Here is a 15,553-nt window from a genome sequence, read left to right on the forward strand (position 1 = left end):
AAAGTTATCTTAGCCTAAGTCCGCTTATTCATCTGTGAGTGAGAATAATCACATACTTACCTTAAGGGGTTGCTTAAGGAATAGAGGATCATATGTAGAATACCTGGCATTTCATAGGTTTGCAGTACATTTTCGTTTCCTTTCTACCCTTTAAATGACAGTTTATGCTATGACTGCTTTTTGAAATAAAACATGTCTTCCATTCAAACAAGGCTCTCCCTCTTGGCTGCTGCTTTTTACCTAAGCCCTATCATTACCAGGCACGATGCTCTAAAAATGAGTCATTTTTTCCCCATCTCTAATGCATTTTAGACAGCTATAAAAAGGGGACAGAGTAGGGAATGCAAATTTTGTGCAGGGCTTGGGGAAGCAAAGAGGGTCTCATTTCAAAGGGATGCTGAGGCATTGAAATCAACGCTGAAAGGGGATCTATTGACAATTAGCCAGGTTGTCCAGCTCTTGAGACCTCTCTGAAGCCTTCCAGAAGCTTTCAGCATGAAGCCTCTCAACTCTCAGCAGCATGAAGCTGGTGTGGAAGCCATTGGCATTCTGAACAAATCTCTAAGGTGGCTCAGTGTGGCTCCCCGATTTTTTACTAAGCTATTTATCTCACGTTTACATCTACGGCAATTAACATTAGGAAAGGAATACCAAATCAAGAGCGTTCAGGCAGTCTGCATATGGCAGCTTTATAACCTTTTCACAATGCTTTCTCAAGTGCCTCTGAGTGGGCGCAAACTGAGATGCAGACATAAAACCTGCTCTGGGAACTGAACGTTTCTTAGGGCCTGAAAATGTGCCCTGAAATTCACATCCTATCTCCAAGGCTGAGAGATGAACTCTTTGAGCGCCCCTGCTCTATCCAGGGTGAGTGGGCTGTGATTCAGAGGAGAGCGTGCATGGAAAGGAGAAGGCAAGGTTTCATTCTCGGATTGCTCAACTGTGCTGTTCTGTGTCATGATTCTCTGTGCGGCAGATTTCAAGTAATTTCTCACAAATAAAGGCTAAATTTAGCAAGTGATTTTTTTTTTGGAATGCAAATTGTGGTAGAACAAATAAGGAATATATTAGCTTAATGGAAGGGTAGCAAAGGAAATGGCAGATAACCTGGGACAAGAAAGGGTCTGCAGTTGGGGTTTTATCCAACTGTATCAGCCCAGCTTGACTGCACTCCCCTCGGAGCTCCTAAGCACACATTGCTTAGATTACACAGGTCTGTATTTCTCTATTCTCAGGATAACCTAGAACTACACTGAATGTTTCTTTAAGGCAATGACTGTGTCTTCTCTTTACAGCTGAAGAGACTGTGATGCAAGGAAGTGAAGTGACATGCTATATATAGTCAAGACTAGAACTCAGACCTCTTGACTCAAACTCCGGGTCTCTTTCCATTCTCCCAAAACAGGATCACATGGAGGGCTGGTTACAACACAGCTTGCTGGATCCCACCCTCAGAGTTTCAGATTCAATAGGTTTGGGGTTGGGGTAGGGCCTGAGAATTTGCATTTTGACAAGTTCCCAGGTGCTGTCGCTGTTGCTGGTCCTGAGATCACACTTTAAGAACCACTGCATTATATTATATTTAATCAGCCCAACCAGACCCCCCTAGAGACTGTTGCTTTCCAAACTCTGAGCTGGTCTTTCTTCCTAGCCATTTTCCAACCCTGGTCTTTCCTCTATTTTGCAAATGAGACAAGTGAGGTGCAAAGTGCTTAAGTAACTTGTTTGAGGCCACATAGGTTGACTTTGGGTTCGAACTCAGGTAGTCTGAGTCTAGAGCCATCACCGAGGTAAGCTGCTCGAAGCCCAACATAAGTGTAGCCCACTCACCATTCTTTTTAGCATTGGAGGATAGGAAAGTGGGAGTGATACATGAGTAGCATGGAAAATGTCTTCCTTCTTTCTTAACCAATTTCTCACCTTCCTGAACCCCCTCTCTCTCACGCTACCTCCTGGCATTTAAATAAACAGGATTTTAGGATAGATGCTAATTAGGTGTTAATGTGTGACATAGTTAAAATATTCGAGAGAAGTAAGAAAAACAAACAGGCATGGATAATCCACGCACTAACCAGTTCCAAAGGCTCTAAAAATAAACAGAAGTTGTATCATAGAAGAGGAAAAAACATTGTTCTCCCTTTTTAGTAAAAGAGTCACAAGTACAGAAAAGAGCATCAGTTCCCAAAGAAGGTTCGAGATAGAAAACAAGGTAAAGCCGTGGCAGGGGACTCCTATATGGGTATGCGGGAACACCAGAATTCACACAAAGGTTCTAGGATAAATTTCCCTTTCCCATCTACTTACAAATACATATGGGCTCATCAGAATAGAAATATAATTTCCAGGAATATCTGTAGCTAGCGTTCAAATTTGTAATTTCCTCCCAAAGCCTCTGCTTTCCCTGGGAACCCAAGAGCATGCCCATTACCTGTTTTTCCAACAGGACAGGGATTTGGAGGGTCTGGGTAGCCCTGATCCTCACTGAAGTCCTTAGGAATGTTGTCGCCAGTCAGCTCGGCCACGATGTTGGGGATGTTGCCAAAGGGGCCCAAGTGCTGCAGTCCTTCATGGGCTCCACCTGCCAGGGAATCAGAAGTAGTCCATGGCAGTGCAATTAAGTTCATTTCAACCAATATTTATTCAGGCCTACCCTACAGGCAAAGCACTGTGCTCTGTGCTGTGAAAAGAAAAAATAAATAAATAAAATAAAACAGCCCTTGCCCTCTAGAGGTTTAGAAATGTAGCTACAGAAACAGACACACACTGTATGCATATCATCTCATACAAGGACAACTGTATATGTGCTATAATAGAAATGTGAATGCAGAATTATGGGAGCATGGAAAGGGTAGAATTTCACTGGGCGATTGGGATGGGAGGGCTTCACTGGGCGAGCTGGAACTTGAGTGGCACTGACACAGGTGCCCAGAGCCCTGGAAGCTGTCCCCGGAGCTAGGGGCAAGATCTTGGGGCGAGAATAAGAGGCAACTGTCATCCAGGTACAACAGGCTGAAAGCACATTATGAAAAAAAGATAGATAAAAAAAAAAATCCACTGTCATCCTGCTGTTCTAGCTCAACCACTTAGAACTTGGCATATTTACTCCAGTCTTTTCTCCCCCGCATATCTTTTTATACACAAATATTTATTCATTTTTTAATTTAATATTAAAGCACAAACATCTTTCCATTTGGCTGCATGGTCTCTATTTCTATAATTATAAATGGCTGTGTAGTTTTTTAATCCAGTGTCTGTACAATGACATATTAACCATTCCCCTATTGTGACATTTTTAGGGTTTCTCAATTTATTCTAGGCATTTAGTTTTTTCCATATTTTGGATTAATTTTCTTTAGGATAGATTCCCAGAAGTCAAATTATTGGAGCAAAGGCCGTAAACATTTTTATGAGTCTCTATATTGTATTACCAAACTGTTTTTCCAAAAAGGAGGTACCAAATTATAAAATATCACCAACAAAATATGAGAATAACATTTTTACAACATCTTCACCAGCATTGGGTTTTATAGAAATACATTTTCTTTGCTAATTTAAATTTTTTAAAATTACTATTTTATTTTGAATGTCTTTGATTATTAGTTCAAATATTTTCACATGTGTTCATTAGTTTTAATTTCTTTTTTATGAGTTCTGTTTATGCTCTTAAAATTTTAATCTTTCTCTTATAAATTTGTATGCACATTTTATGTAATAAAGATATCAGGACTCTGGCCATCACATTTTCTGCAAATATTTTCCCATGCTATCTGACTTTGATTCTGGGCATTGTTACAATATTTTGCTAACATAAGTTTTTAATATTTATATAGTCAGATTTGTCATTGTTATTCTCCTTTATGATTCCTTCTTGTCCTTCTAAACTTACAAAGTTGTTGCCCATTCAGAAATACTACTAACATTTGGATATTTCTTTTACTTTTCCTATTTTAAAATTAACTCTTTAATTCATATGTTATTTATTTTAGTGTATGTAAAATAGTTAACCAATTAACCCACCAGCACTTGTTAAATAATTCTAACCTTTCCCACTTATTTCATGCCTTTAGGAAATATTTTAGTACCTCATACACGCCAAAACCTGTTCTGAGCACCAAGACACAGCAGTGAATGAGATCGAACTTAAATTGCATTACTTGATTTACTATATATAACGATGCATGTTAATTTGTGTACTCTTTCTTTTTTTTTATAGCCTTAACATCCTATAAGGTTCAGGAAGCTTCCTTTTCTAGCACCAGAGCAGACCGTATCTTAGAAGGACTTCATATTTGTCAACTCCACTGGGACACAGGAGCCCCACATCGACAGCTCCCTTAATGCACAACCATCCTGTATGCAGACCTACACATGAGAGGCCAATTCAACATCAAAAGGTGCCTTGGTGTGCATGAAATTAGAGCCAAATCACATGAAAATGACTCCATGCTTCCATCTTCTCAAGAAGTATCATCTTGCTGGGTATAGTGGCTCATGCTTGTAATCCCAGCTACCTGGGAGGCTGAGGCAGGAAGATCACTTGAGCCCAGGAGTTCAAGGCTTCAGTGAGCTATGACTGCCTCATTGCACTCCAACCTGGGCAAAAAAAAAAAAAAAAAAAAAAAAAAAAGAAGAAGGATGGTTTTGCCAACAGGCCAGATTATTTAAGTCTAATTGGATGAGGCTCCCTTGTCCCTGGATGAGCACTGACACTTGCTTTTTTGGCTATACCAGCTCCCCTTCGGATTGATACATTTTCTTCTTTTGGAAATGTTAGTATATTCAGTAGGACTGTGGCTAGACCTCAGTGTCCTAGGAATCATATTGTCTCTTTGAAGCGGCTTTACAACACTATGTCTTCATTTATTGTTTGACTGAAGTTTAACCTTGAAAGGACTATCTTACCTTCTTTAATTCCTCTATTCCCCAAATTCAGACACCACCAAGAGGATGGATTATTTGTTTACTTTGTTTACAATTATGTTATATTTCATTGCTTTGTGATGAGAGTGGGTAGCTTGCAAAATCTTTCTGCATTTAAAAAAATGATATTTCCTTTGTAGACTCTCATATCATTATTTTTGGAAATTTTCCATGTGAACATTTAAAATAGATATTTTATAAAATCCATAAACATCTGAATAGAGCCAAGTATTCAACATTGTTAACTATATTATTTTATGTCCTTAATTCATATTTTATCTGTGACTATCAGTCTCTTCTTTTATTACTTACTGTTTTCACTTTCTCAGTTTGATTCTATCCTGGTTGATATGTCCAAGGCTATAAAATCTTCATTTTAATTGTATTAGTAATTGGCTGCTACATAAAAATTGATTGCCAAATCATAAACTTTGACTCATTCTTCTTTGATTACCTTGCCACTCTCATTCTGTTGATTTGTATTTGGTTGGTAAATCCTCGACCATCCTTTTATTTTTAACCTTTCCGTATTTTTCTGGTGGTTTGTCCAATTCATACTGTGGTAACTACTTTCAGAGGTATTTATTGGGATACATATTTATTATTCCACATTAACCCAACAACTGCAAAGGTTAAACAGACATATCGGAACACTTGGTATTGATGTATTTGAAGCTTTGTATAATCTTGGCACTGTAGCCACCGGTGTGCTTGCTATAGGGCATGCTCTCCAGTGTCAATACGTGTCTCAACTTTTGAAAGCACCCTGGCATTAAGTGCTAGGAATTATCCAACTTGGCTCACGGGGGAACGCATGTCTTAATGCTCCATTGGTAATTAATGAAGGAAGCAAACACAGTTTCCCTTATGGAAGGCCTGCCAAGGCTCTGTTTACCTCTGTGCCCGGTGCCATTAAAATGAATACAGCACTTGTTAGGAAGCAACAGATGTTCAGCACCAGGCAGATACATTAGAACACAGGCTCTTTTAAAACTACATTTAATGATGTCAAATCAAGAAACACTCGCTGAGGTAGGAACTGAGGGAGATATGTAGAAATAAAAAAACTCTGTCCTTTGCACTCCAGGAGATGGAAATTTATAGACAACTAAAACAGTATAGAAAATAAAATAACTTGAAAGTTATATAGTTGCATATACAATCAAATGCTAGTTCATTATAACGTTTAGATTATGTTCTTCTACTGTCACTAAAGCCAAGTCAACCCAACACGTTATGATGCTATGGATGCTATTTGGTCCATTCATCCCAGTCTCCTTAACTATCTTACATTAACTGCACTAACCACCAAAAACATTTTTTTAATTATTAATTATTCAATCAATTTTAAAAATGTTTATTGAGCACATCATATATGTCAAAACCTAGATGAGATACCAGAGGGTCAATGATGAACCAGATAAATGTAGACTCTACTCTCATAGAGTTTATGGTCTATAGGGATATAAAAAGAAACAAACATAATGCAGCCAGTTGTAGTGCACTTATAATGTGCCTGGAATACAGCAGGATGGCACAGTTGTGTAGACAGGAGGTATCTAACTCAGATCTAGGTCATGGAAGACTTCCTTCAGCCACATACCACACATCAGTCATTACATTAGGTGCTATAAAAAATATAAATGTGAAGACATGGTTGCTGTCCATTAGTGGGTTCTTCATTCTAGTTGGTTATTCAAGACTAACAGAATAAGCCAGTAGTATGTAATAAGATATATTTCTCAATATAATTTATTGTGGTATAGCCAATAAATGGTTGTATAGACAACAGACCACTGTACAAAGGTAAGGTGGAGGGAAGTTAAGAAGGCTGCCCAAAGACTTTGCTAAAACTCAAGAGTGAAGTGACAAGGACTAGGATTAGGGAGTAGAAATGAGATTTCTCGCAGTGCACAGGAGAGAAATGAGTCAAAAGTCTGTGAGGTTTCCAAAGTCTGCTGATTTGAGAAAAGAATGCCAGCATTGATAAAGACAGGATATTTCACTTACAGCTTCGAGATTATTTCAGGCAACTAATTAATTCTATCTTGTGATGATGCTTTATTTATCTGTTTCCACCACAGCCATGGCACTCTCCAAATGTCTCTAGAATAAATGGAAAATATTCAATTCTTGCCAAATGAGTTTTAAGCCCAGTTTTGTTTATATAAACGTTGCTTTCTATAATAAAATCGGTACCATGCAGCTGTTTATTTCCAAGCTCTAGATATCAAATCATTGATAGACTTTCTTTGTATTGTCATGGCAATAAAGTTCCACTTGCCCAGAGGCAATGGGGGACAGGGAGTGAGAAAGAAGGGGAAGGGGACCTGAGTTGGTCTTATCTGGGTCAGAGCCCTTGAATCTACTACTTGGCCTAGGCTGGAACCCTCCATAAAAACCTGCCAAGCTTTTGCCCACACCCTGGCACTTTTCTGCATTCCTGTCCTCTGCCACTCGCCTCTATTCTGCCTCCCCTGCGTATCCCTTCGAGGTTGGCAGTTTAGCTGGGCAGTTGTCCTTGTTTTCAGTCTCTCGCTGGCCTTGGCTATCTGCTCAGCTCCACACTTTGCCACCCATGGATTGTCCACTCTCAACACAGCTCCCAGCAGGACTCCCAAGGACCATCAGCTGGGGTCCAGCAACTCCAATGCTCTCTTGCCCAGAACAGGGCACTAATTTTTCTGGGTTACTTAAAAACTACTCTGAGTTTCAGATCCATTTTCCTGTCTTAATGATTCTGAAAATCAGCTATCAGTATCTAGCAAACAAAAATATAAAAATTGAGGCCAGGATGGTAGATAAGTTACTGAACCCTGTTGAGGGTGGGTAATCACTTTGTGGTTCTCCCCATATACAGGTTAAATAAATCTATATGTCAAGAAGAAGAAGGAGGAGGAGAAGGAAAAGGAGAAGGAGCAGGAGGAGGGGGAGGAGGGGGAGGAGGAGGAGGAGAAGAAAGGAGGAGGAGGAGGAGGAGGGAAAAGGAGAATTGAATACCTACCAACTCCCAAAATTGTACTTGGTTCTGAATAGTTGTGGGCATTTTGTTGTACTGTTTGGATATTTTAGTTGTTTCCTTTTAGAATAAATCTCTGGTATCAATACCTTATCTTAATGTCATTTGAGTCTCCAAAATATTGTGCATAGAAAACAAAATCTGAGTTAATTGAGGTTTCCAATTATAGGAACAACTTACCCATATGGAATATGATTTTCCACATAGCATTCAGATTACTGAAGCATCCCCTTTAAGATCAATATGTATTTATTTATTTAATTTTATTTCAGCATATTATGGGGGCACAAATATTTAGGGTCACACATATTGCCTTTGCCCCATCCAAGTCAGGGCTTCAAGAGTGTCCATTCCCCAGACCGTGTGTGCCGCACCCATTAGGTGTGTATATACCCATCCCCTCCTCCCCACAACCTGCCCGACACCCAATGAATGTTACTACTATCCGTGCACATAAATGTTGATCAGTTAAAATAAACTTGATGGTGAGCACATGTGGTGCTTATTTTTCCATTCTTGTGATACTTCACTTAGTAGAATGGCTCCAGCTCTATCCAGGATAATACAAGAGGTACTAGATCACCATTGTTTTTTGTAGCTGAGTAGAACTCCATGGTATGTGTGTGTGTGTGTATATATATATATATATATCACATTTTATTAATCCACTCATGTATTGACGGGCTCTTGGGTTGTTTTCACATCTTTGTAATGGTGAATTGTGCTGCTATAAACATTCTAATGCAGATGTCGTTTTTTTATAGAATGTCTTTTTTTCCTTTGGGTAGATGCCCAGTAATAGGATTGCTAGATCAAATGGTAGTTCTATTTGTAGCTCTCTGAGGTATCTCCATATTGCTTTCCACAGAGGTTGAACTAGTTTGCAGTCCCACCAGCAGTGTAGGAGTTTTCCTATCTCTCCGCATCCCTGCCAACATTTATTGTTTTGGGACTTTTTGATAAAGGCCATTCTCACTGGAGTTAAGTGATATCTCATTGTGGTTTTGATTTGCATTTCCTTGATGATTAGAGATGTTGAACATTTTTCATGTTTGTTAGCTATTAGTCTATCTTCTTTTGAAAAGTTTCTGTGCATGTCCTTTGCCCACTTTTTGATGGGGTTGTTTGATTATTCTTGCTGATTTTTCTGAGTTCTATATAGATTGTAGTTATCAGATGTGTAGCATGCAAATATTTTCTCCCATTCTGTAGGTTGTCTGTTTGCTCTCGTGATAGGTTTCTTGGCTGTGCAGAAGCTTTTTAATTTGATCAGGTCCCATTTATTTATTTTTGTTGTCACTGTGATTGCCTTTGGGGTCTTCTTCAAAAACTCTTTGCCTAGGCCAATGTTTATAAGAGTTTTTCCAACATTTTCTTCTAGAATTCTTATAGTTTCATGCCTTAGGTTTAAGTCTGTTATCCACCATGAGTTGATTTTTGTGAGAGGTGAAAGATGGGAATCCTGTTTCAGTCTTCTACATGCGGCTATCCAGTTTTCCCAGCACCATTTATTGAATAAAGATTCTTTTCCCCAGTCTGTTTTTGTCTGTTTTGTCTGCTTTGTCAAAGATTAGATGGCTATATGAGGATGGTTTTATATCTGGGTTCTCAGTTCTGTTCCATATAGGTCTATGTCTCTGTTCTTCTGCCAGTGTCATACTGTTTTAGTTATTATAGCTTTGTAGCATAGTTTGAAGTCTGATAAATTGATGCCTCCCAATTTGTTCTTTTTGCTTAAGACTGCTTTTGCTATACAGGGTCTTCTCAGGTTCCATATGAAGTATAGAATTATTGTTTCTTGATCTGTGAAAAATGATATTGGTATTCTAATAGGGATTGCATTGAATCTGTAGATCACTTTGAGTAGTATAGGCATTTTAACAATGTTGATTCTGCCGCCCCAGGAGCATGGTATGGTTTTCCACCTGTTTACATCCTCTGCTATTTCCTTTCTCAGTGTTTTGTAGTTCTCCCTGTAGAGGTCTTTTAGCTCTTTAGTTGTATATTCCTAGGTACTTTATTTTCTTTGTTGCTATTGTGAAGGGTGTTGAGTCTTTGATTTGGTTTTCAGTTTGACTGTTGTTGGCATATAGGAATGCTACCGATTTCTGTACATTGATTTTGTAACCTGAAACTTTGCTGAATTTGTTTATCAATTCCAGTAGTTTCATGGCAGAATCTTTGTGGTTTTCTAGATATAAGATCATATTGTCAGTGAAGAGAGATAGTTTGACCTCTTCTGCTCTTATTTGGATGCCCTTGATTTGCTTCTCTTATCTGATTGCTCTGGCTAGGACTTCCAGCACTATATTGAATAGAAGTGGTGATAGAGAGCAACCTTGTCTGGTTCCAGTTCTAAATAGGAATGCTTTGAAGTTTTCTCCATTCAGTATGATGTTGGCTGTGGGTTTGTCATATATGGCTTTTATCATTTTTAGGTAATACCCATCTATGCCTATTTTGTTAAGTGTTCTTATCATAAAAGGGTGTTGAATTTTGTCAAAGGCTTTTTCTGCATCTATGGAGAGCATCATTTGGTCTTTTTTTTTTTTTTTTTTTTTTGCTTCTATTTATGTGGTGAATTACATTTATAGCTTTGTATATGTTGAACCATTCCTGAATCTCTGGGATGAAGCCTACTTGGTTGTGATGGATTATTTTCTTGACAAGCACCTGGATTCAATTGGCTAGGATTTTGTTGAGGATTTTTGCATCAATATTCATAAGGGACAGGGGTCTGTAGTTTTCCTTTTTTGTTGCATCCTTTCCTGATTTTGAAATCAGGGTGATGCTGGCTTCATAAAACATTTAGGGAAGGACTCCTTCCTTCTTGATGTGGAATAATTTCTGCAGGATAGGCACCAGTTCTTCTTTGTAGGTCTGGTGAAATTTGGGTGTGAAACCATCTGATCTGGGACTTTTCTTTTTAGGAAGATTTTTTTATTGCTGCTTCAATTTCAGTACTTGATATTCATCTGTTCAGGAATTCTATTTCTTTCTCATTGATCCTAGGAAGGCTGTTTTTTTCTAAGAATTTGTCCATTTCCTTCACATTTTCAAGTTTATGTGCATATAGGTTTTTACAGTATTCATAGAGGATATTTAGTATTTCTGTGGTATCAGTTGTAATTTCTCCTTTTAGTTCCTTATTGAGCTTATTAGAGTACTTTCTTTTCTGCTTCTCATTAATCTAGCAAGAGGTGGGTCAATTTTATTTATTTTTTTCAAAGAACCAACTTTTTGTTTTATTAATCTTCTGAATAGTTTTTTTGTTATCAGTTTCATTTAGTTCTTCTCTGACATTTGTTATTTCTTTTATTCTCCTGGGTTTGGAGTTGGTTTGTTCATCCTTTTCAGGTTTTTGAGACTATTCATTAGATTGTTGATTTGTGATCTTTCTGTCTTTTGGATGTAGGCTTTATGGACATAAATTTTCCTCTCATGAATGCTTTAGCTGTGTCCCACAGATTTTGATAACTTGTGTCTCCTTTATCATTTAGTTCAAAGAATCTTTTGATTTCATCTTAATTTCCTCCTTAACTCAATAATCATTCAGCAGAAGGTTGTTTAGTTTCCATTACTTTGTGTAGAGATGAGAGTTTCTATTGGAGTTGATTTCTAATTTTATTCTACTGTGGTCTGAGAAGATGTATGGTATAATTTCTGATTTTTAAAATTTATTTAGATATGCTTCGTGGCCTAGGATAAGGTCAATCTTAGAGAATGTCCCATGAGCTGATGAGAAAAATGTATATTCAGTGGTTTTGGGGTAGAATGTTCTGTAAATGTCAGTTGGACCCATTTGTTCTAGAGTTCTGTTTAAGTCCATTGTTTCTTTGTTTATTTTCTATTTGGAAGATCTGTTAGAGAGGTGTTAAAGTCTCCAGCTACTATGGTGTTGCTATTTATCATTTTGTTTAGATCAAGTAGGATTTGCTTTATGTATTTGGGTACACTTGAGTTAGGTGCTTAAATATTTAGAATTGTTATGTCTTCTTGTGGAATTATACCCTTCACCATTATATACTGACCCTTTCTGTCTTTCATTACTTTTGTTTATTTGAATACTAAATTATCTGAAATTAGAACTGTTATGCCAGCTTTCTTTTGGCTTCCATTTACAAGGAATATTGTTTTCAATCCCTTCGCCTTGTGTCTGAATGCATCTTTGTGGGTCAGATGTGTTTCCTGAAGACAGTGGATACTTGGTTTGTGTGTATTTATCAATTTGGCCAGCCTATGTCTCTTTAGTGGATAGTTCAAGCCATTCACATTCATTGAAAGAATTGACAAGTGACACAGGTTTCTATTCATCCTGTTGAGTTGAGCTTTGTTGTTTTGTTTTCTCTCTTGAGCCATTGTGGTATCTGTCCTTTGACCTTTAGGTTTTGGATGATTTTACACTGGTGAGCATTTATTGTGCCGATCCATGTGTAACATTGTTCTGAGTACTTCCTGGAGGTCAGGTCTTGTCTTGATGAATTCCCTCAGTCTTTGCTTTTCTGAGAAGGTCTTTACTTCTCCTTTATATAAGAAACTTAGTTTCACAAGGTACAAGATTCTAGGGTGGGCATTCTTCTGTTTGAGAAAAGTGAGAATGGGGCCCCAGTCTCTTCTGGCTTGAAAGGTCTCAGTTGAGGAATCTGCAGTTAGTCTGATGGGTTTTCCTTTGTAGATTACCTATGTCTTTTACCTTACAGCTTATAGAGGAGGGGCTCTTTTATGTTTATTTTGGCCAGTCTGATTACTATGTGTCACGGTGTTTTCCTCTTTGCAACGAATCTCCCAGGAGTCCTTTGATCTTCTTGTACTTGGATATCTAGACTTTTAGCAAGGCCGGGGAAATTTTCCTCCATTGCATCCTCAAATAGTTTATCCAACCCTTGTGTAGTTTTTTCTTCACTTTTTAGGGATGTCTATAATTCTCATGTTAGGCCTTTTCACATAATCCCATATTTCTTGTAGGCTTTGCTCTTTTCTCTTATTTTTCTGCTCTATCTCTGCAACTGACTTATTTAATTGAAATGTGTTATCCTCAATCCCTGAGATTCTTTATTCTGTTTGATCTGCCCTATTCTTGAGTCTTTCCACTGTGTTTTGTAATTCCTTGAATAAATTCTTCATTTCCAGAAGTTCTGTTTGATTTTTCATTAATATTTCAATTTCTTTAGTGAATTTTTCTTCAAAGTCCTGGATTTTTTTGTAGTATATTTGCATTGGATATCCATTTTCTCTTGTATATTGAGTTTTCTTACAATCCATGTTTGAAATTCTTCTTCTGTCATTTTCATGTTCTGAATTTGGTTGATATCCATTGCTAGAGAGCTGGTGTTCCCCTTTGGGAGTGTGCTTTCCATTTGATTCTTTATACTTCCAGAGTTCTTTCACTGATTCCTTCCCATTTGGAGCAGCTGTTGCTCCTTAACTTTGGATTTTCATTTAGATAATGACATGCCTAGTTTAGTCTCTGAGCCAGTAGGTGGTGCTTATGGGTGAGATTCAACCACACCCTGTGTGATGAGTCAATAAATGCAGTAAAAGGGCATGCAAATTGACCTCCCTGTCAGTAGGTGGTGCTTGGTGGGAGGAGCAACCTGCAATGTTGTTTTTGGGTCCTGTAACCAGTCTTGTTCCTTTGGAGAGGCACTCTAGTGCCTCAAGTGGTGGGTGGGGCTCTGGGACTTCCAGGTGTGTCCTTATTCTCTACCTCAGTGGAGACAGGTGGGAGAGTGAGGTTGGGCAGGGCCGGATTGCTCCTCAACTTCTTCCCGTGGAGTCTCCCGTAGTTTCAGGCACCCTTCCTTCTGACCTCCATCTGATCTACGTTTGTTTGCCTGTTTGCTTTTTTCACCTTCATCTAAAATCTTTCTTTCTTGCAGAGACACTCTGGCTGGAGGCTTTTCTTGTCCACCATCTTGTCTCCACTAGAGATCAATATGTATTTATTTAATCAATCTAAGGAAAAATTTTACTATGAATTTTAGGTGAATACTTTAAACAGGAGCTTGAGAATATGATTTTGCCTCTTCTTGATAATTCGGGAATATTATTGGGAATATCAATGACCTTATTGTGTTGTACAGCTACATACTATATTAAATGGTCCTGGCTGCTTTGATTTTTAAAGTTCTTTGCCTCCTCACTCCTTATAAGCTATTAATACACAAACAAATAAGTTGGGAATGTGCCTTGACCCTGCAAGTCTCTTCTGATTTCCTTTACCACACACATGTGGGGATCTTGTGAAGATACAGATTCTGATCCAAGCTGAAGGGTGGGGCCTGAGATTCTGCACCTCTAACAACCTCCCAGGGCGTGCTGATGCTGCTGGTCATGAACCCCACTTTCACTAGCAAGGGGCTAGAAAATGAGAGAGCCAGGTTTATTAGAATTACATATACAATGAGATTAAATTAGCTCTGCAAGCATCCGTGTCACTCTTTCTTTATTAAATTTTCAACATCTAGTGAGGCTGCTAAGTGACTTCTTAAAAGTCACCCAGGGATTCAGATAAGGGAGCTATAGCTGAAGTTGAAATCCTTTTATTTAAGGTTTACTCTAACGAGGCATCTCTCACAATTCACAAGAAAAGGCTCCTGCTGCACCATTTCTTATTCACATTAATTCTGTGGGATTAGAAGTAAATACCTCCCTTGGAGGCACAAGTGACATCCTCCATAGAGCCTGATGGCATCACACCACAATGCAAGAGCTCTCCTGGCTGGGCATGGTGGGGGCAGTTTTGATAGACTGGTCAAGATTGGTCAGAAAAGAAGAACATAGATGGGGCCAGCACCACTTCCCTACTCTTTCTTTTGGTAATGTTATGGTTTTGATAGTTTCAAGGTGCTTTCATATCCTTATTAAAAGCATTCTAATGAGGTCAGTAGGACAAGAATTACTGCTCATAATTATAAGTGAGAAAGTGAGCCCTGGGAGAATGTTACTTGCCTAAAGCCACTCAGCAAGTCGGTGCCCTTTGGACTCCAGCAGGGTTTCCACTCCAAGATGGCACAGGGAGAGCCATCAGGGCCTTACGCGACCCATTCATGGATACACTTCACAGGGGGTTTCGGTCAGCCTTCCAAAGATTAGCTCTAGCTCCAGTCAATAGTTGATAGAACAACCTGTCAGAATAACAGGCCTTTCATAGTTTCCAGCTCACTGAGAGGATCCAGAGTGCCAGTGACCATTACAGAGCCAGGCACCAGCAGAGTCACCGAGATGGGAAGCCAGCTCTTGTCCTGCTACTGTGGTTCCTTCAGGTCTTCGTGCCTGCCCCATGCCAGAGGGTTTGGAGCGTCCAGACAGAGCCCCTGCCCTGCAGACTCTGCCTCACATTTGGTAGCAAACAGCCTGACAAGCTCGCGGCCAGCAGAGCCTCCCCGGTGCCCTCCTGCGCCCACAGCCCCAGAGAGTCGTGCGACCGGGCATCGTGCTGGACAATAAAGGAGGATTGTGGCGGGGCAGCCTGGTGCCAAGGAACCAGTCACCCACCTCATAAAAGGGGAGTTCCGTGAGGAGAGTCTGGCAGGGAGCGGGCACTCTCGCCTGAATACCAGCCATTCAGCTGAAGGGAAGGGATCCAGCAGTTTTCACTTATGTTACCACAAA

General features: G+C 39.1%; 1 protein-coding gene across 2 annotated transcripts in view; it reads right to left on the reverse strand.

Moving 5' to 3' along the window:
- SCG5 (secretogranin V) overlaps positions 1–15,553 on the reverse strand; it is a 55,916-nt gene that overhangs the window by 11,577 nt on the left and 28,786 nt on the right. For both annotated transcript variants that reach the window (XM_012766340.3, XM_012766339.3), the window contains exon 3: positions 2,429–2,578. In XM_012766340.3, the coding sequence (XP_012621794.1) occupies positions 2,429–2,578 (150 nt within the window). The remainder of the gene's footprint in view (positions 1–2,428; positions 2,579–15,553) is intronic.

The sequence above is a fragment of the Microcebus murinus genome, chromosome 6 (genome assembly GCF_040939455.1).
Source record: "Microcebus murinus isolate Inina chromosome 6, M.murinus_Inina_mat1.0, whole genome shotgun sequence".
Classification (NCBI taxonomy): domain Eukaryota; kingdom Metazoa; phylum Chordata; class Mammalia; order Primates; family Cheirogaleidae; genus Microcebus; species Microcebus murinus.